This window comes from Lagenorhynchus albirostris, chromosome 21, assembly GCF_949774975.1.
Source record: "Lagenorhynchus albirostris chromosome 21, mLagAlb1.1, whole genome shotgun sequence".
Lineage (NCBI taxonomy): Eukaryota > Metazoa > Chordata > Mammalia > Artiodactyla > Delphinidae > Lagenorhynchus > Lagenorhynchus albirostris.
The window spans coordinates 4,842,224-4,865,880 of NC_083115.1; the positions used below are offsets into that span (position 1 = coordinate 4,842,224).

The 23,657-nt window shown below is 34.5% G+C and overlaps 1 protein-coding gene across 1 annotated transcript in view; it reads right to left on the reverse strand.

The window, feature by feature from the left end:
• Positions 1–23,657, reverse strand: part of ADAM32 (ADAM metallopeptidase domain 32) — a 146,992-nt gene that overhangs the window by 58,614 nt on the left and 64,721 nt on the right. Inside the window, exons 12-13 of the mRNA XM_060136298.1 lie at positions 23,298–23,434; positions 12,478–12,655 (exon numbers count right to left, since the gene is read on the reverse strand). Coding sequence (XP_059992281.1) covers positions 12,478–12,655; positions 23,298–23,434 — 315 coding nt within the window. The remainder of the gene's footprint in view (positions 1–12,477; positions 12,656–23,297; positions 23,435–23,657) is intronic.

The window sequence follows — 23,657 nt, forward strand, 5'->3', positions numbered from 1 at the left end:
CCATGGCCGCTGAGCCTGTGCGTCCGGAGCCTGTGCTCCACAATGGGAGAGGCCACGACAGTGAGAGGCCCGCGTACCGCCAAAAAAAAAAAAAAAAAAAGGGTACAAACTTTCATTTATGAGATGAGTTATTTCTCAGGATCTAATGTACAGCTTGATGACTACAGTTAACAATACTGTATTGCATACTTGAAATTTGCTAAGAAGTAGAAGTATTTTCACCAAACCAAAAAATGATAACTGTGTGAGATGATGTATATGTAAACTGGTTTGATGCAGGAATCATCTCACAATGTGTACATATACGAAAACATCACACTGTATACCTGTACACCTTAAATATATGCAGTTTTTATTTGTTAATCATACCTCAGTAAAGCTGGGGGAAAAAAGGGTGGGTAGAGTTTAGACCCACTGCAAAGTTAGAGAGAACAGTCCCCAAGACTGTCCTCATTTCTTTCACCAATCTCAAGTTCAGTGGATTCCCAAAACCACCCTCAGGTTTTATAAAATTTACTGGAAGAACTCACAGAACTCACTGAAAGCTGTTATACTCACAGTTATGGTTTATTATATGGAAAGGATACAAATTAAAATCAGTCAAGAGAAAAAGCACTGAGGACAGAATCCAGGAGAAGCATTAAACATGGAGCTTCTACTGCTTTTGTGCCATGGAATCGCAGCCATATTACTCTCCCAGCACTGATATGTGATGCTTCCTAACTCATTCTATGAGGTCAGTATTAGCCTAATATCAAGCCCAGACAAAGTAACATTACATATCAATAAATCTGTAGACCTCATCAATAAATCTACAGATCAATCAATAAATAGATCTCATAAACATAGATGCAAAAATCCTCAACAAAAAATTAGGAAATTGAATCCAACAATGTGCAAAAATAATTATATACTACAACCAAATGGGATTTATCACAAGTATGCAAGGCTGGTTTATTATGCAAACATCCATTAATATAATCCATCATTCTGACAGGCTGAAGAATAAAAATCAGTGACCATAAAAATTGCTGTAGAAAAAGCACTTGACGAAATCCAAACGCACTTATACAAAATGTTAGCAAACTAGGAATAGAGAGAACTTCTTCAATTTGGTAACATCTAGAAAAAAATCTGTGGCTAATATCACAGTTATGGTGAGAAACTATAAGCTTTCCTCCTAAAAAAGAAACAAGGCAAGGATGCCCCCCTCACCACTCCCTTCAGCATCTTACTGGAAGTCCTAGCTAATGCAATAAGACTAGAAAATGAAGTGAAAATATACAGGTGGGAAAGAAACAAAAACTATTTTTATCCATTGATCACATGACTGCCTATGTAAAGAAAATACCAAATAATTAGCCAAAGAACAATAACAGTAAAAGCCTCCTGTGACTAATAAACAATTATAGCAAGGTTGCTGGAAATTGTTTTCCTTTATACCAACAATGAAAAATAAAAATTTGAAATAAAAAACACAATACCATTTGCATTAGCACCAAAACAATGAAGTACTTGGGAATAGTCCTAACAAAATTTTACAGGATCAATATGAGAAAAACTACAAAACTTGATGAAGAAAATCAGAGAAGGTATAAATAAATGGAGAGATAGTCCATGTTCATGGATAGGAAGACTAAATATTGTTAAAATGTCAGTTCCTCACAACTTGATGTAGAGATTCAGTGCAATTACAATTAAAAAAACCCAGCAATTATTTTGTGGACATAGTCAAACTGATTCTAAAGTTTATATGGAAAGGCAAAAGACTCAGAGTAGACAACCTAATGCTGAGGAAGAGAAGGAAGAAGAAAAAGAAGAGGCAGAAGAGGAAGAGGAGGAGGAAGAGGAGGAGGAAAATTGAAGGACCAAAAATACCCAGCTTCAAAACTTAATAAAAACTATAATAGTGGCAGTGTAGTATGCACAAAAGAATAGACAACGAGCTTAGAACAAAATGGAGACCCCAGAAACAGAACTACATAGAGATAACAAAACCTTTGTTAATGGAGTAAATGCAACTCAATGGAGAATTATCAATAAATGGTGTTGGAACAACTTGGGCATTCACAAGGAAAATAATGACTCTAGACACTGACCCTACACCTTTCTCACACACACACAAAAAAATAATAACTCAAATGGGTCATAAGCCTAAAACTAAAATCCAAACTATAAAACTTCTAGGGGCTTAGATTTACAGGGGTAAATCTCCTCTTAAGTGCTCTTCCACAATAAATAAATAGGAATAATACCAATATTAAACAAATTCTTTCAGAAAGTAGGGGTAAGGGAGCACCTTCCAACTCATTTTATGAGTCCAGAATTACCCTGACACCAAAACCAGAAGAAAAGATTGCAAGAAAAGATAAAACTACAGACAATTCCCTTGTTAAAATAAGTGCCATAATCCTGAACAAAACATTGGCAAATTTTAAATTTATATATATACATATAAATTTATATATATTAAATAACCCAAGTGAGGCTAATTTCAGGACTGCATGATGGCTGGGTTAGCACTCAAAAACCAATGAATGAAACGTATCATATTAATAATAGAATAAGTGCTTCCCTGGTGGCGCAGTGGTTGAGAGTCCGCCTGCCGATGCACGGGACACGGATTCATGCCCTGGTCTGGGAAGATCCCACATGCCGCGGAGAGGCTGGGCCCGTGAGCCACAGCCACTGAGCCTGCACATCCGGAGCCTGTGCTCCACAATGGGAGAGGCCACAACAGTGAGAGGCCCACGTACCACACACACACAAAAATAATAATAATAATAGAATAAAAACAGAATTCATATGATCAGCTCAATAGACACAGAAATACTTGGCAATATTCAACATTAATTCTTCATTAAGAATTCTCAGCTAAGATTATACTTAATGGAGAGAAATTGAAAGCATTTCCCCTAAGATCAAGAACACGGCAATAACGTCCTCTCTCAATATGCCTATTCAGTTTAGTACTGGAAGACCTAGCTAGAGCAACTGGTCAAGACAAAAAAAAAATTAAAGTCATCCAAATAAAAAGAGAAGAAGTAAAACTGTGGTTATTTGCTAATGATATGATCCTACATACAGAAAATCTCAAAGAACCAGTCAAAAAACTTTGAATTAACCAATGATTTCAGTAAAGTGGCAAGATACGAAATCAACATACAGAAATCAATCACATTCCTTTACATTAATAATGAAGCGTCTGACAGAGAAATTAAAAAAAAAAAACCATCCCATTCACAATAGCATGAAAAACAATAAAATATTTAGGAATAATTTTAACCAAGAAAGCGAAAGATCTGCATAATGAAAACCACAAAACTCTGCTGAAGGAAATCAAAGAAGACATGAAGAAATGGAAAGATACCCCATGTTCATGGATTGGAAGAATTAATATTGTTAAAATGGCTATAGTACCCAAAGCCACCTACAGATTCAACATAATCCCTGTAAAAATGCCAAAGGTATTTCTCACAGTAATAGAGAAAACAATCCTAAAATCTGTGTGGAAACTCAAGACTCCAAATTGTGATTCTGAGAAGAAAAAAAAAAAAAAAAACTGGGGGTATCATGCTTCTGACAAAGCCATAGTAATAAAAACTAAGTGTGTGTGAAAGCACAAAAGATCCCCAACAGTCAAATCAATTTTGAGAAAGAAGAACAAAGCTGAAAGTATCATACTCCTTGATTTCAAATTACAGCTGGTCCTCCATATCTGTGGGTGCTCAATCCATGCATTCGACCAACCTTAGATTGAACATATTCAGAAAAAAATCCAGAAAGTTCCAAAAAGCAAAACTTAAATTTGCTGCATTCTGGCAACTATTTACATAGCATTTACATTTTATTTACAACTATTTACATATCATTTACATTGTATTAGGTATTATAAGTAATCTAGAGATGATTTAAAGTATATGGGAGTATGTGGGTAGGTTATATGGCATTTTATAAAAGGGATTTGAACATCCATGGATTTTGGTATACCTTAAGGGTCCTAGAACCAATCCCCTGTAGATATCAAGGGATGACTGTTTCCTACAAAGCTACAGTAATCAAAACAGTATATTTTGTTTCCTACAAAGCCACAATAAGCAAAACAGGATGGTACTAGCACAGAAACAGACTCACAGATCAATGGACCAGAACTGAGAGTACAAAAGTAAACCCATACATACGCAGACAATAAACTTACAATGAGGGAACGAAGAATATACAATAGAGAAAGGAGAGTCTCTTCAACAACTGCTGTTGGGAAAGCTGTACAGTCACATGCAAAAGAAAGAAACTGGACCAATACCTTACACCATACACAAAAATGAACACAAAATGGATTAATCTGAATATAAAACATGAATCCATAAAATTCCTAGAAGAAAAAATAGGCAATAATCTCACTGATATCAGTCTCAGTAAGGTTTTTGTGGAACCCACTCCAAAGGCAAGAGAAACAAAAGCAAAATAAACAAACGGGACTATATCAAGCTAAAATTCTTCTTCACAGCAAAGAAAACCATCTCAAAATGAAAAAGCAACTTACTGAATGAAAATATATTTGCAAATCATATAACTGATAAGGGCTTAATATCCAAAATACATAAAGAGCTTATACAACTCAATAACAAAGTAATAACAACCTGACTAAAAACCGGGCACAGAAACTGAACAGACATTTTTCCAAAGAAAACATATAGATGGCCAACAGGCACATGAAAAGATAATCAACATAACTAATTATTAGGGAAATGCAAATCAAACAACAATGAGATATCACCTCACACCTGTTAGAATAACTATTATAAAAAAGAAAAAATAACAAACGTTGGAGAGGATATGGAAAAAGGGAACCCTAGTACACTGTTAGTGGGACTGTAAATCAGTACAGCCACTATGAAAAACAATGGTGATTACTCAAAAGATTAAGAATTGCCGTACAACCTAGCTATTCCACTTCTGGGTATTCATCCAAAAAATACAAAAACACTAGTTAGGAAAAATATATGCCCTCCTATGCTTATTGCAGCATTATTTATAACAGCCAAGATGTGGAAACAACCTAAGTGTCCACTGATGGATGAATGGACAAAGAAGACCTAGTATACATACACAGTGGAATACTTACTCATCCATAAAAATAATGAAATCTTGCCTTTTGCGACATGGATGGACCTTGAAGGTATTATGCTAAGTGAAATAAGTCAAATGAAGGAAGACAGATACCATACGATTTCATTCATATCTGAAATCTAAAAACAAAACAAACAAATGAACAAACAAACAAAAAACCACACACACAAAAAAGCCAACAAAATAAAACCAAAAAACCTCATAGATGCAGAAATCAGATTAGTGGTTACCAGAAGGGAAGGGGGTTCGGAGGTAAGAGAAACAGGTGAAGGGAGTCAACTATATGGTGATGGATGGTAAGTAGACTTGTGGTGCTGATCACTATGTAGTGTATACAGATGTTGAATTATAGTGCTGTACACCTGAAACTTATATAATAAAACAAACAAACAAACACCAGTATGGTACTGGGACAAAAATAGACATGTAAACCAATTAAACAGAATAGAAAGCCCAAAACTAAACCACGGCATATATGGTCAACTAGTATTCGACAAGGGAGTCAGGAATAACCAATGAGGAAAGGATACTCTCTTCAACAACTGGGAAAACTAGAGAAACACATGCAAAACAATGACAATGACTACTATCCCACATTACCCAGAAAAATTAACTCAAAGTGGATCAAAGACTTAAACATAAGGTCTGATACCATGAAACTCCTAGAAAAAAATGTAGGGAAAAACCTCATTGATACTAGTCTTGGGTATAAATTTTGGAGTGTGATGCCAAATGGACAAACAACAAAAGAAAAAACAACAAATGGGACATCAAACTCAAAAACTTCTGCACCTCAAAAGAAACAATTATCAAAATAGAAAAAAAACCCTACATGATGGGAGAAAATTTTTGCAAACCATATATCAGATAAGGGGTTAATATTCAAACTATATAAAGAACTTACTCAATTTGTTAACAACAACAAAAAAACACTCCAATTTAAAAAGGGGCAGAAGAACTAAATACACATTTTTCTAAAGACATACAGATGGCCAACAGGCACATGAAAAGATGCTCAACATCACTAATCATCAAGAAATGGTAATCAAAACCACTATGAGATACCACTTCACACCTGTCAGAATGGCTATCACGAAGAAGACAAGAGACAACAGGTGCTGGCAAGGATGTGGTGAAAAAGGAAGCCTTATACACTGTTGGTGGGAACGTAAATAGGTCCAACCAATTGGTCCACTATGGAAAACAATATGGAGGTGCCTCAAAAAATTAAAAATAGACCTACCATATGATCCAGCAATTCCAGTTCTGGGTATATACCCAAAGGAAATGAAAACAGAATTTCAAAGAGATATATGCATTTATCACAATAAATCTTGGCTATTTACAAAAACCAAGATATGGAAACAACCCAAATGCCCATCAATGGATTAATGGATAAAAAAATTTGGTACACATACACAATGGAATGTTATTCTGCCATGAAAATGGAAGCTATCCTCCCATTTTCAACAACATATGTGAATCTTGAGCACATTATGCTAGCGAGATAAGTCAAACAGAGAAAGACAAGAACTGTGTGATATCACTTACATGTGGAATGTTTAAACCTGTGAAAAACAGAGTAAAGTACTGGTTACCAGAGGTTGTGGAGGCAGAGGAGTAAGAGTGATGGTATTTAAGGGTACACACTTGTATCGAGCAATAAATAAGCCATAGAGATCTAATGCACAATATAATGAATGTAGATACTAATATTGTACTATAATTATGTAATGTAATAAATATCACTACATCAGCAATCATATAACAATATATAAATGTATCACAGTAACACACTGTACAACTTAAGCTTACAATATTACACTTAAATTTATTCAATTTAAAAAAACTCTTAGTTAACTAGAAATAGAAGGAAATTTCCTCAATATGGTAAAGGGCATCTATTTTTGAAAAAAGCTTATTATCTAATATCATATTTAATGGTGAAAGTCAGAAAACTATTCCCCTAAAAATAAGAACAAAGCAAAGAAGGCCACTCTCAGCACTTCTAATCAGCACTAGAATTCAGAAAAGTCCACTGTAATTTTTATACTATTGTTAGTATGAAATTGTTAAATAAAATGTTAAATTTTATTTGTTAATTGTTATACAATTGTTAATACAATTGTGATACAATTGTATACAATTGTTAAATAAATGATACAATTGTTAAATAAAATTTTTAAACACTATCAAAACAAGAAATCTATAGAAGAACTAAAGAAGATCTGAATAAGTGGAGAGATACACAATGTGCACAGATTGGCAGACTTAATATTGGTGAGAAAAGTAATTCCCCCCAAATTGATGTATGAATACAACACAATTCGAATCAAAGTCCCTACGTTCACATGCCTGTTCTCCAATTTACATGGAAATAAAATGGTCCCAGAATAGTAAAGCTATTTTGGAAAAGAGGACCAAAGTTGGCTGATTTACACACAATGTTTTCAAGACTTACTGAAAAGTGCATTAGTTAAGACAGTGTGGAATAGGCATAAGGACAGACAAATAAACAGAAAAGAATTCAGGGAAAGATGCATATATATGGTCATTTATTATCATAGGAACAGGTGTTAACTGTTCTCCAAATGTTTGGTGAATTTACCTGTGAAGCCATCTGGTCCTGGACATTTTTTGTTGGTAGTTTTTAAAAATATTATTACTGATTCAATATCATTACTGGCAATTGGTCTGTTCATGTTTTCTGTTTCTTCCTGGTTCAGTCTTAGGAGAGTGCACATTTCTAGGAATTTGTACATTTCTTCCACATTGTCCATTTTACTGGCATATGGTTTGCAGTAATCTTATGATCCTTTGAATTTCTGTGGTGTTGGTTGTAGCTTCTTTTCCATTTCTGATTTTATTGATTTGGGTTCTCTCTTTTTCTTGATGAGTCTGGCTAAAGGTTTATCAATTTTCTTTATCTTTCTCAAAGAACTACCTCTTATCTTCATTAATCTACCTTTTTAGTCTCTATTTCATTTATTTCTGCTCTGATCTTTATTATTTCTTTGCTTCTACTAACTTTAGGTTTTGTTTTTTCTTTTTTTAGTTACTTTAGGTGTAAGATTAGGTTGTTTATTTGAGATTTTTCTTGTTTCCTGAGGTAAGCTTGTATCACTAAAAAACTTCCCTCATAGTACTGCTTTTGCTTTGTCTCATTGATTTTGGTTCATTGTATTTTGCTTTCATTTGCCTACAGGTATTTTTTTAATTTCCTAATTTATTTCTTCAGTGATCCATTGGTTGTTTAGCAGTATATTGTTTAGCCTTGACATATTTCTGTTTTCTGTACTTTTTTTCTTGTAGTTGATTCCTAGTCTCATAGCATTCTAGTCAGAAAAGATGTTGGATATGATTTCAATTTTCTTAAATTTACTGAGATTTGTTTGGTGGCCTACCATGTGATCTACCCTGGAGATGTTACAGGGCACCTGAAACAATGTGTATTCTGTTGTTTTGGTGTGGAATGTTCTATATTTACTTCTATTAATTCCATCTGGTCCTATGTGTCACTTAAGACCAGTCTTTCCTTAATGATTTTCTGTCTGGATGGTAAGTCCATTGATGTAAGTGAGGTGTTAAAGTCTCCTACTATTATTGTGTTACTGTCCATTTCTCCCCTTATGTCTGTTAATATTTGCTTTATGTATTTAGGTGTTCCTATGTTAAATGCATATATATTTACAAATGTTGCATCTTCTTGGATTGATCCCTTAATCATTATATAATGTCCTTTGTCTTACAGTCTTTGTTTTGAAGTCTCTCTTGTCTGACATAAGTATTGCTACCTCAGCTTTCTTTTGATTTCCATTTGCATGGAATACCTTTTCTGATTCCCTCACTTTCAGTCTGCATGTGTCTTTAGATCTGAAGTAAGTCTCTTGTAGGCAGTATATATATATATATGGGTCTTGTTGTTTTATCCATTCAGCCATTCTGTTTCTTTTGATTGCAGCATTTAGTACAATTATATTTAAAGTAATTATTGGTAGGTATGTACTTACTGCCATTTTGTTAAGTGCAGGATACAAAATCAATATACAGAAATTTGTTGCATTTCTTTACACTAACAATGAATTAACAAAAGAGAAATTAAGAAAACAATCCCATTTAGAATTACATCAAAAAGAATAAAATATCTAGGAAGAAATCTAACTAAGGAGGTAAAAGACCTGTATTTGGAAAACCATAAGCCACTGATGAAAGAAATTGAAGATGACACAGATGGAAAGATATACAGTGTTCATAGACTGGCAGAATTAATATTGCTAAAATGGCCATAGTACCCAAGGCAATCTATACATTCAATGCAATTCCTATCAAAATATTAATGGCATTTTTCACAGAGCTGTAACAAATAGTTCTAACATTTGTATGGAAACATAAAAGAGTCCAAATAGCCAAAGCAATCTGAAGAAAGAAGAACAGAGCTGGAGGTACCATACTCCTTGATTTCAAACTATAGTATAAAAAGACAGTCATCAAAACAGTATGATACAGGCACAAAAACAGCACATAGATCAATGGAACAGAGTAGAGAGTCCAGAAATAAACCCACGCACTTATGGTCAATTAATCTTCAACAAAGGAGGCAAGGATATACAATGGGGGAAAGACAATCTCTTTAATAAGTAGTGCTGGAAATCTGGACAGCTACATTAAAAGAATAAAACTGAAACATTTTCTTAAACCATATATTAAAATAAACTCAAAATGGATTAAAGACATAAATATAAGACCAGAAAACATAAAACTCCTAGAAGAAAACATAGGCAGAACACTCTGACATGAACTGCAACAATATTTTTTGGATCTGTCTCTTAAGGCAAAGGAAACAAAAATAAACAGATGGGACCTAATTAAACTTAAAAGCTTTTGTGCAGCACATGAAACCACTGACCAAAGCAAAAAACAACTTATTGAATGTGAGAAAATGTTTGCAAATAATATGCCTGATAAGGAGTTAATATCCAAAATATATAAACAGCTCATACAACTCAATATCCAAAAAACAAATAACCTGATTTAAAAATGGGCAGGAGACCTGAATACACATTTTTCCAAAGAAAACATACAGATGGCCAATAGGCACATGAAAAGATGCTAACAACACTAATCATTAGGGAAATGCAAATCAAAACCACAATGAGATATCAACTCACACGTGTCAGAATCACTATCATCAAAAAGATCACAAATAACAAATGTTGGCAAGTAAGTGGAGAAAAGAGAACTCTTGTACACTGTTTCCCACTATGGAAAACAGTATGGAGGTTCCTCAAAAAAACCCCTAAAAATCAAGCTACCATATGATCCAGCAATTCCACTCCTGAATATATATCCAAAGAAAACAAAAACATTAATTCAAAAATACACATGCACCCCAATGTTCATAGCAGCATTACTTACAATTGCCAAGATGTGGAAGCAACATAAGTGTCCATCAACAGATGAATGGATAAAGAAGACGTGGTACACATATACAATAGAATATTACTCGACCATAAAAAAGAATAAAAGTTTTCCATTTGCAACTACATAGATGGCCCTAGAGGGTATTATGCTTAGTGAAATAAGTCAGACAGACAAAGACAAGTACTCTATGTTATCACTTATATGTGGAATATAAAAAATAAAACAAATGAATGAATATGACAAAGCAGAAACAGATTCCCAGATATAGAGGTCAAACTACTGGTTACCAGTGGGGAAAGGGAAGAAGGGGAAGATGGGGTAGGGAATTAAGAGGTACAAACTACTATGCATAAAATAAATAAGCTCCAAAAATACATTGTACAGCACAGGGAAATATAGCCCTTTTTAAAATAACAACTTTAAATGAAGTACAGTCTATAAAAATATTTAATCACTATGTTGTATGCCTAAAATTAACATAATATTTAAAATCATTGATACTCAATAAAAGAAAAAGATATATGCACCCATATGTTCACTGCAGCATTATTTACAATAACTAAGATATGGAAGTAAACTAAGTGCCTATCAATAGATAAATGCATAAAGAAGATGTGGTACATATATGCAATGGAATATTACTCAGCCATAAAAAAAGAATGAAATTTTACCATTTGTAAAAGCACGGATGGACCTAGAGGGTATTATGTTAGGTGAAATAAGTCAGACAGAGAAAGACAAATACCTTATGATTTCACTTTTATGTGGAATCTAAAAATATAACAAATGAACAAACATAGCAAGACAGAAACAGAGTTATAGATACAAAGAACAAACCGGTGGTTGCCAGAGGGAAGGGGTTTGGGGGGAGGAAAGAACTAGGTGAGGGAGATTAAGAGGTACAAAATTCTAGCTGCAAAATAAATGAGTCAGGAGTATAATATGTACAGTGTGGGGAACATAGTCAATAACTATGTAATATCTTTATATGGTGACATATCATAACTAGACTTATCAAGATGATCATTTTGAAATGTATAGAATATTGATTCACTATGTTGTGTAATAGGAATTAACACAGTGTTGTAGGTCAATTTAAAAAATGAAAAAAAATCTCTACCTGAATTGTACCAATGCTTGTGTACATTTGCAAACATTCATCCACCTGTATACTTACATTTGTTGTATTCTATTGTATGCAGATGATGCCTCCAAGAAAATTGATTTAAAAATAGATGAAGAGTAAAAAGGGAGGACTTGTTCTACCAAATGGTGAAACATAATATAAAGGCACAGTATTAAAACAATGTGATATGAGTACAAGTTTGTTCTGACCCATGCATGTATCCAATCCTAATATCATTTCTATCTTATGATCGTGAACATTTATCATATTTGCAGTACTGCTGCAAAAACTGAACTGTCTAGAAGCATTACACCCTGGACTTTTTGCATTCATTATATTTTCTCTAGGGCTTCTCTATCAAGTGAGTAATCAAACTCACCCAATGTTCAGACTGTAACTTTAACAGTCTTCCCTCCCCATACTGCTGATTCCATTGTGAGGCAATACCCCAAAGGATACTTGATGGTCTGCTCCCACATTGATCTTCAATAAGACACTTATCAAATGTCCAAAGGTTAAGCACAGGTTTGAAAGATTTTACATATTTAGTCTGGAACCAAAAGCTCATTGTAGACTTCCCTTTTTTCCTGTCAGAAATAATTTTTTGGGAATATTCTTATATTTGTCCAAAACTCTTCAACCTATTAAATCTAGATGGTATATTCTTGTGTGTATTTCAACCTTGATTTTATTACTGCCAATATGTTGCACAGTACTCAGTCATATTTGAGATATATAACATATGACAAAGAGTTGAACTAAAATAATAAATTTATCAATTTTCCAATTATCAGACTTACTTCCTCAGTACCACAGTCACAGATTTCATTTCCCTCCACTCTGCCATTTCCACAGATTGATGCCGGAGCCCTCTGCATTTGTGGCTTATTCTGAAGACACCGGGCACCCATATTTGAAATGAAATTTTCAAAGTCACTCAAACTGCAATTGCTAAAAGTCTTCACACCGCTGGATTGCCTAAAGATGAATCCGTATAATGTCATGGCAGTATACTTCTGAAAACACAACTCTATATTACATAAGTTAATTTCAAAATGTTAAATTCAAGAGGTAATGATAAATGTTCATAACAAGTGCTCAGAGGCCAAAGTCATTCTGCAGGAGGTCATGTGATTTCATTCACTGGAATACATATCTTCTCAAAACAAAATTAAGTTCAATAGGCAAAACTAAACAACCCAACTAGAAAATGGGCAAAGATTTGGATAGACATTTCCCCAAAGAAGACACATATAAATAGCCAACAGGTATGTTAAAAGGTTATCAGTATAACTAATCATCAGGGAAACGCAAAAATAAAACAAAAGACCTCACACCTGTTAAGATGGCTATGATTCTTTAAAAAATAGATCAACAGTGCTGTCGAGGATGGATAGAAATTGGAACCCTAGTATATTGTTTATGGAAATGTAAATTGGTCCAGGCTCTTTTGAAAACAGGTGTGAGGTTCCTCAAAAAATTAAAACTAGAACTATCATATGATCCAGCAATCCTACTTCTGGGTATATATCTAAAACTACTGAAATCAGGATATATAAGTTATATCTGCACTCCCATATTTATTGCAGCAATATTTACGATAGCAAAGATATGGAGTCAACCTAAATGTCCACTGAAAGATGAACGGATAAAGAAAATGTGGTTTATATCTGCAATGGAATATTATTCAGCCTTAAAAAAAAAAGAAGCAAGTCCTGACATACGCAACAACACAGAAAAGCCTCGAGGACATTATGCTAAGTGAAATAAGCTAGTCACAGAAAGTGAAATACTTCATGCTTTCACTTATATGAGATATTTAAAACAGTCAAACTCACAGATGCAGAGTTGACAAGGGGCTAGGAGGAGGGGCAAATGGGGAGTTGTAAAATGGGTGTAAAGTTTCAGTTATACAAGATGAATAAATTATAGAGATCTGCTGTTCAGCATAGTGCCTATAGTTAAGTAATAAATTTAAAATTGGTTAAGACAATTCCTGTTGAGTATTTCAACTACAATAAAAAAAATTAAGAACAGATAAGAGAATGACCAAGATGTTGGAGTAGGAAGACTCTAAGCTCACCTCCTCCCATAGGCACATCAAATTTATAACTATTTAAAGAGCAATTATTGATGAGAAAGACTAGAAGAGTAGCAGAAAAGATCTTCTACAACTAAAGATATGAAGAAGGAACCACAAGTAGATGGGTGGGAAGGGTGGAGACGTAGTAAAGGCAAGACCCATACCCCTGGCTGGGTGACCCACCAGTGAGCCAGTTCTAGCCTCCCTGAGACCAGCCTCCCCCCAGCAGCCAGCTCAACACTCGCACAACCTCTCCCACCAGGGGATACCACCAACCCTGGTATCCCCTGGATTCTAGCCCCACCAACCAGTGGGCAGACACCAGTCCCACCAGGACCATCAGAGCCCTGCAGCCTGCCATGTCAGGACCCAGCTGACCCACCAGCAGGCCAACACCAGCCCCAGGACCCTCTGAGCTACACGAGTAGATTAACACCAGCTCTGGGACACCTCGGACCCCTTCATCAGCCAACCTGGGATCCAGCCCTGCTTACTAGCAGGCTGTCAACAGCTTTGGACACACTGGACCATGCAGTAAGCCATGTCAGGAACTGGTCCCACCCACCAGCAGACTGATATTAGATCCAGGACCCCTGGGCCCATAGCCACTCACCCCAACCCCAGATCCACCCACCACTGGGCCAGCACTAGCCCCAGGACCCCATGAGTTTCCACAGTCAGCCACCTGTGACACAGCTCTACCCACCAGTGGCCGGCAGCCTCTGAACAAGGCAGGGACTGGCAACCAACTGGACAGGGGGCCAGTCCAGCCAAGTCTACCAGACCACCCACAGTAGTCAGCCATCACAATAGAAGGACCCTCACAGTCCTCTTAGGGGGACCGCTAGAGCATATAGGTCTGGGACCAGAGAGGAATGTGCTGCTGTGACGCATAGGACATCTATAAAAGGTCATTTCTCCAAGTTTGGGAAACAACCAAATACCAGATACATAGAAATAAAAACAGCAAATTAGGCAATATGAGGCAACAGAGGAATATGTTCCAAATGAAAGAAAAAGATAAAACCCCAAAAGAAGAACTGAGTGAAGTGGAGACAAGCAATCTACCTGATACAGAGTTCAAGGTAACAATCATAAAGATGCTCAAAAAATTCGGGAGAAGAATGGATGAACAGAGCGAGCCATGAACAAAGAGTTAGAAAATTCAAAGAAGAAACAAAGAGAGATGAAGAATACAATACTTGAAATAAGAAATCTACCACAACGAATCAACAATAGGTTAGATGATACAGAGGAACAAATCAGTGAGCTAGAATAGAGCAGTGAAAAATCACTGAAGCTGAACAGGAAAAAGAAACATGTATAAGAAGAAATGAGGACAGCTTAAGAGACCTCTGGGACGATATCAAACATACTAACAGTCACATTATAGTAGCCCCAGAAGGAGAAGATAGAGAGAAAATGGGGCAGAGGACATACTGTATTTGAAGACATAATAGCTGAAGACTTCCCTAAGGTGGGAAAGGAAACAGACATCCAGGTACAGGAGTTACAGAGAGTCCCAAAGAGGATCAACCCAAAGAGGAACACACCAAGACACGATGTAGTGAAAATGACAAAAATTAAAGATAAAGACAGAATATTAAAAGCAGCAAGGAAAAAGCAACAAGTTACAAACAAGGGAACTCCCGTAAGGCTATCATCTGACTTTATAGCAGAAACTCTGCAGGCCAGAAGAGAGTGGCACCGTATATTTAAAGTGATGAAAGGAAGAAAAACTACAGCCAAGAATAGTCTAGCTGGCAAGGCTTTCATTCAGATTTGATGGCAAGGTCAAAAGTTTTACAGACAAGCAAATGCTAATAAATGGGTACCACCAAACCAGCTTTACAAGAAATGTTAAAGGAGCTTCTCTATGTGAAAAAGAAAAGGCCAAAACTAGAAACATGAAAATTACAAAAGAAAAAATCTTATAGGGAAATGCAAATATACAACAAAGGTAATAAATCAACAGCTTATAAATCTAGTAGGAAGGTTAAAAGACAAAAGTAGTAAAATCAGGGCTTCCCTGGTGGTGCAGTGGTTGAGAGTCCGCCTGCCGATGCAGGGGACACGGGTTCGTGCCCCGGTCCGGGAGGATCCCACATGGCGCAGAGTGGCTGGGCCCGTGAGCCATGGCCGCTGCGCCTGCGCATCCGGAGCCTGTGCTCCGCAACGGGAGAGGCCACAGCAGTGAGAGGCCCGCGTACCGCAAAAAAAAAAAAAAAAAAGTAGTAAAATCATCTACATCTACAATAAGTAGTTAAGGGATACACAAAAAGGTGATGTCAAAAACCGTAAACATTGGGGGTGGGAAGTAAAAATGCAGGGTTGTTAAAACGTGTTTGAACTTAAGAGATCAGCAACTTAAAACAAGCATATATATATATATTGCTATACACAAACCTCATGGTAATGACAAACCAAAAATCTATAGTAGATATACACACAAAAAAGAGAAAGGCATCCAAACATAACACCAAATGTAGGCATCAAATCATAAGAAAAGAGAAAAAAGGAAGAGGACCTCAACAAAAAAGAACTACAAAAACAACTCCAAAACAATTAACAAAATGGGAATAAGTACATACATATCAATAATTAATTTAAATGTAAATGGACTAAATGCTCCAATCAAAGGCACAGAGTGGCTGAATGGATACAAAAACAACGTCCATACATATGCTTCCTACAAGAGACTCACTTCAGATCTAAACATATGACAAATCCACAGCTAATATCATACTCAAATGTGAAAAGCTGAAAGCATTTCCTCCAAGATCAGGAATAAGACAAGGATTTCCACTCTCACCAATTTTATTCAACATAGTATTGGAAGTCCTAGCCGCAGCAATCAGACTAGAAAAAGAAATAAAAGGAATCCAAATTGGAAACAAAGAAAGAAAACTGTCACTTTCTGCAGATGACATGATACTATATATAGAAAATCCTAACGACACCACCAAAAAACTACTAGAACTGATCAATGAATTCAGTAAATGTGCAGGATACAATGTGATACATTTCTATACATTAACAACAAACTATGAGAAAGAGAAATTAAGAAAACAATCCCATTATCAATTGCTGTTAAAATGATCATACTACCCAAGGAAATCTATAGATTCAATGCAATTTCTATCAAAATATTAATGGCATTTTTCACAGAGCTAGAACAAATAATTATAAAATTTGTATGGAAGCACAACAGACTCCAAATAGCCACAGAAATCTTGAAAAAGAACAGAGTTGGAGGTATCACACTCCCTGATTTCAAACTATGGTACAAAGTGCCAGTCAACAAACAAGTATGGTACTGGCACAAAAACAGACACATGGATAAGTGGAACAGAACAGAAAGCCCAGAAATAAACTCACGCACTTATGGTCAATTAATCTATGACAAAGAAGGCAAGAATACAAAATGGAGAAAAGACGGCCTGTTCAATAAATTGTGCTGAACAGCTACATACAAAAGAAACAAACTAGACTACTCTCTCACACTATGGAGAAACATAAATTCAAAACGGATTAAAGACTTAAATGTAAGACTTAAACCATAAAACTTCTAGAAGTAAACAGGCAGTAAGCTCTTTAGACATTGATCTTAGTAATATTTTTTTGTATCTGTCTCTTCAGGCAAGGGAAACAAAAGCAAAAATAAATAAATGGGACTACATCAAACTGAAAAGCTCTTGTACAGTGAAGGAGACTATCAACAAAATGAAATGGTGGCATATTGAATGGGAGAAGATACTTGCAAATGACATAGCTAATAACAGGTTGATATTTAAAATATACAAGGAACTCATACAATTCAACATCAATAAAACAACCCAACTGAAAAAGTGTGTAGAGGACCCGAACAGACCTTTTCCAAAGAAGACATACAGATGGCCAACAGGCACATGGAAATACGCTCAACATCACTAGTCATTATGGAAACTGAATCACAAGAAGATACTACCTCACACCTGTCAGAAGGGTTATTATCAAAAAAGAAAACAAATAGCGAGTGTTGGCGAGAATGTGGAGAAAAGGAAACCCTCATGCACTGTTGGTGGGAATGTAAATTGGTGCAGTCACTATGAAAAACAGTACGGAGATTCTTCAAAATTTCAAAACAGAACTACCATATGATTTGTCAATTCCACTCCTGTGTATTTATCTGAAGAAACAAAAATGCAAATTAGAAAAGATACATGCATCCCTATGTTCATTAGAGCATTATTTACAATAGTTAAGGTATGGACACAACCTAAGTGCCCATCAATAGATTAATGGGAATAGAAGATGTGGTGTATGTGTGTGTGTGTGTGTGTGTGTGTGTGTGTGTATATATATATATATATACACACACACACACACACACACACACATACATACACACACACACACACACACACACACATATACACACACAGTGGAAATTACTCAGCCATAAAAAACAATGAAAGCTTGCCATTTGTGATAACATGGATGGAACTAGGGGGCATTATGCTAAGTGAAATAAGTCAGGCAGAGAAAGATAAATACTGTATGATTTCACTTATATGTGGAATCTAAAAAACAAAACAAATGAACTAACAGAGCAAAACAGAAACAGTTATAGAATCAGAGAACAAAGAGGTGGTTTCCGGGGGGGAGGGGGGAAGACATAGGTGAGGGAGATTAAAAGGTGCAAACTTCTAGCTGCAAAATAAATGAATCGCAGGTATAAAATGTACTGTGGGGACTTCCCTGGCGGTCCAGTGGTTAAGACTCTGCACTTCCACTGCAGGGGGTGCCAGTTCGATCCCTGGTCGGGGAACTAAGATCCCACATGCCTCCCAGCACGGCCAAAATAAATAAATAAAATAAAATATTTAAAATAAAAAAATACAAGTAAAATATTTAAAATAAAATGGGGAACACAGTAACTATGTATTATCTTTGTATGGTGACATATAACTAGACATCATGGTGATCATTTTGAAATGTATAGAAATATCAAATCACTATGTTGTATAACAGGACTAACAAAACAAACAAAAAACTCATAGAAAAAGAAATCAGATGTGTGAGGGGAAGGGGAACTGCATGAAGGCAGTCAAAGTCACAAACTCCCAGTTATAAGTAAGTACTAGGGATGTAATGTACAATATTATAAATATAATTAACATTGCTCTATGTTATATATGAAATTTGTTGAGAGTAAATCCTAAAAGTTCTCATCACATGAAAAAAATTTTTCTACTTCTTTAATTATTTATCTATATGAGATGATGGATGTTCACTAAACTTATTGTGATAATCATTTCATGATGGATGTAAATCAAATCATTATGCTGTACACCCTAAATTTATACAGCGCTATATGTCAGTTATATTTCAGTAAAACTGGAAGAAAAGACAGAATAGATAAATTTTATTTTTTATATGCATTACAAACTAAATCTACCTAAGAGAAAGTTTTGAGCTAATGGGTGTGGTTGTATGTAAATTCTTGCATATACAGAAAAAATATGGTTATGTATGTGTATGATACCTCTGCCTAGGTGAAATACAACTGAAATAATGGCACGGAGACAACCAAATATCCATTTATGTAAATTCCCAGATGTATATCAACAACTCTTCAAACTTCTACTTCCTCTATCTTTCCCTTGACCAAATTAAGAATCAAACTCTTTGAAAGTTTGAATCTCTTCTATTTCAATGGTTTTTCAATGTTTATTCATAGGTTTGTACTACATATATAATATGATAGATAATTCATTGAATTGTAAGTTGTTTGAAGCAGGAATTTTGTCATCTTTATGGTTGGTATCACTTATTACCTGCACAGTTCTAAGCAAACATAGAACCAACTGTCTGTTGATTCTTCCTAATAACAACAAACTTTCGTTAAACAGACTGTACTGTGCTTAGTCCTGAGCTTTCTCAAAGATTTCACAGAAATTGTATATTAATCAAAATTTAACATAATTATGTCCATATACCACTAATAAAAATAACTTCAGACAATATTTCCATAAGATGAGTCACTCTGCATATGCAGTACAACTTTGTAAGGTAAGGAGGTAACTGACATTTATTGAGTGCCTATTATCAGCCGGATATTTTATTCACTTGATTATTTAATCCTCACAACAAACCAGAGAGGTTGGTATTGTCATCAACATTTTATAGAAACTGAATTAAAGTTTAGAGAAGCTAGAAACCTCTTCAAACTCAGATAGTTTGTACATTAGCAGGATCAGTATTCACACACAGTTATCTAAGACTCCAAATTCAGGTACTTTTTACTCAAAATTTCATCTTTGAACAGTAAATAATTCAATAAAATATTTACTATTAAATATTAATAGATATTTTACTATAAACCATAAATTTTGATGATCTTAGCACCAAAACTGAACGGTGAAGAAAACTTTTAAATAAAAAAACTGTATAATATTTTTGATCTGGGAACTATTTATAGCTAACTGTATATAATCCCTAATTATTCACCTTTTCGCTGCCCATATGGCAGTTCTTAACTAAGAATGTGTGTTCCCAAAGTTTACTTGAATCAATTATCTGAAGTTTTTCCTAACGTTCATTTGGTTGCGATTTTGCACTCTAAATTCTAATGCTATGTTATTTTGCTCCCAAATTATTTTATAAAGGCTTATTGAAACTATGATATAACTAGCCTAAGTTCTGTATTCAAAGAACAGAGAAATTATGTGACAGAAGGAAATTATGCAAAAAAAATGTTGTACTCTCTACCATTTTTCTGAAGTTGGAGTTAGCACTTGACAGCATTTTACAGTATTTCATTTTTCTTTCAGGGTCTGTCTCTTGTCTACACTTCTTTCCCAACATTCCATATTCTCACTGTTTTTGTGTATCCCTACACCACCATTTTAATACCACCTAGGTCTTTCTATTCCTCAAATAAGAAGAGATACCAGCACACTGATAAGTAACTTACTTGATTAATTGCATCCTCACAACAACTGTGAGATGTACCTATCATGATCTTCATTTTTCAGATGAGAAAAATAAGGGTTAGGGAAAATAGCAAACAAGTGAAAGATTCCAAAGCCCACATTCCCCTCAATGTATTCCTTACTCCAAGATGGTACCTCCTCTTCCCCAATCAAATTCCCATAGCTTAATAAAATTGGTCTTAGTAAGAAATTAAGAGAAAGCAATAAGAATAAAATAATTCAATTTCTTTGGATAACTGATAACTCCATACTCCTTCTAAATGTTTTTGCCTTTTTGTAAAATGATGCAACTGGATAGGTAAGCAAACCTTCACCATGAGTTTTCCCTAAGTTCCTACATTCATAGCTTTTGCCACTTTCTATGCTCTTTCCTCCCTCCACTTCTGAACTATTTGTTTGTTCAGACTATGTTAAAAGTTATCCACTTTTAAAAAGTAGATATAAATTGCATCATCAAAATAATATACTAGAAGGATTATTGAACTAAAGAATGAAGTTTGTACGAATATATTTTAATGTTCTTTTGCTACTTGGTTTAAATTAATTCCAATATATTAACTGTCCTCTATATGAAGTCAATATGGAGTAGAGAAAATAACAAAAGCTTTGAGTCAGATAAACCTGTTGACTAGTACCAATCTTGTGACTTATGAGATTTTAAGCAAAGTGATCAAACTCTCCAAGTTTCAGTTTTCTCATCTACAAGATACGGATAGTACCCATCCACTTCTTAGGGTTGTTATGAGGATTAAATGTTAATAAACAAGTAAAGTACCTAATTCAACTCTTTGGCTTATAGTGAGTACCCAATAAATCATTGGTGACATTACTGATATCAGCTGAAGTTGGCCACTTATTATCTGTATATCCAATGTAGAGTCATTTAGGCTCTCTGTACTCCAGGGCTTTAAAAAAAAAAAAACACATGGAAAAAGACAAATGGAAATAATCATAGTTGCCTTACTTACTCACATGCCTTCTTTGAAAATTACATAAAATAATGAATGAGATGTACTCTAGAAATGCAAAAGATATATCTATCTACATTTATAGATAGATCTTATATGTTCATTTATATATCTTACATATATATGCATATAAAATTGTTAGATTTTGTAAAAATTAAGATAATACTTGCTCTACACACATCACAAAAGTTTTTTAAGAAACTGGACAATATGTATGAAAGCAGTTTAAATGTCATACAGCACCATACAAATCCAAAGGCTTATTAACACAGATTCTAAAGCCGGAATGCCTGGGTTCAAAACTCAGGACTGCCACAACCAGCTCTCTGGCCACAGATAGTTATCCTTTTATAATTCAGTTTCTTATCTGTAAAGATGAGAATAACAGGACCTACCCTAAAGAGATGTGAGGATCAAATGACTTAACATATGTAAAGTGTTTGAAATAGTCTCTAGCACATAGCAAGCACAACGTAAATATTTGTTATTTTTATTATCATTAATCCCAGACTCTGGGTGACCTACACAAAACATCTTGTCATAGCATACTTGAGAATAGTTGGCCAAATGGACAATAGGCCCAGAATGGTAATTTTCATATTGCTTATATAGCTATATAAATTTTATATTTGATTTAATAAATGTTATATTTAATTTATTATACATTTAATTTAATGAAATTATATATTTTATACATATAAAATATTGTTTTTATATATAATCCATGGAGAACTAAATTGTAATAAAATGTGTGTATATAAAAATATATATGTTTGTGTTTGAGCTATTTTTAGAAAGTAAGTGTTAACCTTAGGTGGTGCTTAGAAGTAACTATAAAAAGAGCATGTTTTCAGAAATTAATGGCTTCTTTTCACTTTTGACTTTTGATTGTTCTTCAGTTATGAATAGGTCATACTTAACATAGGCCCTTTTTACAAATAAAAACTGTAGAACACTAATGACATCTGCTGTAGCCCTTGTACGATACACTATGTGGGGAACACTGGCAAATTTAGAAATCACTGTAACTAATCCATCACACACTTGTAGGATTTTACAATTTAAAAAACACCTTCCCATTTTATTTTCTCATTTTATTCTTATATCACTCTGTGAAGTAGGAGAACAGGCATAATCATTCCCATTTTAAAGATGACAAAAATAAATCTAAGCAAGGCCTAGTAATTTATCCAAAGTCACACAAATATTATATTCTTTAGATCATAGTTTTTCCACAACATTAATATACTCTAAAAGCAAAACAGAAAATTTTGTCTAAAAACAAAGGTCACTTGTTTTGGCCTATGACATATTTTTAAAGATCCTTATTAAGTGATTTCTTAAAATACACAGCCTATGGAGAATTCCTTTGCTAATGTATCTTGCAGACTGGATTTGCTATCTTTGACTGTTCTTAATGCTAATCTCCCACCATACTATTCTTAGGCTTAAAATCTCATATTTATATTTTGTGGTCCTTGGTCCATTTATAGTTAATTCATGCTATAAGCAAATACTAAAATTTTTCACTTCAGTTATTTAAAACAAAATAAATACAACAAATAAATAAATCTTATTCTTTAAAAACTTACATGGCTTTTGGACTCATTATGCAGATGGCTCCTGAACATCGACATTTCCTTGGGTCATCATATGATATGCCCAGACTGAGTCCCAGCATCTGGGTGACAATAATTGAAAATGCCTCCAAAGTTATCCCCTTGGGATACTACATTAACAACAAAGAAAATTCAAATAAAAGACAATTCACTGAAGGGTGGTAAAAGTAATATTTTTGTAATTATGAACATTTTATTGATTTATCAAATACTTAAGATTATGGAAATGCAGTTCATTGGACAAGTAAGAAGCTGAAGATCTTCTTATGAAATTTTATTGAGATATAAGCATATTGAGCCTATGTCTAGCTTTGCCATGATTTAATAATTGAA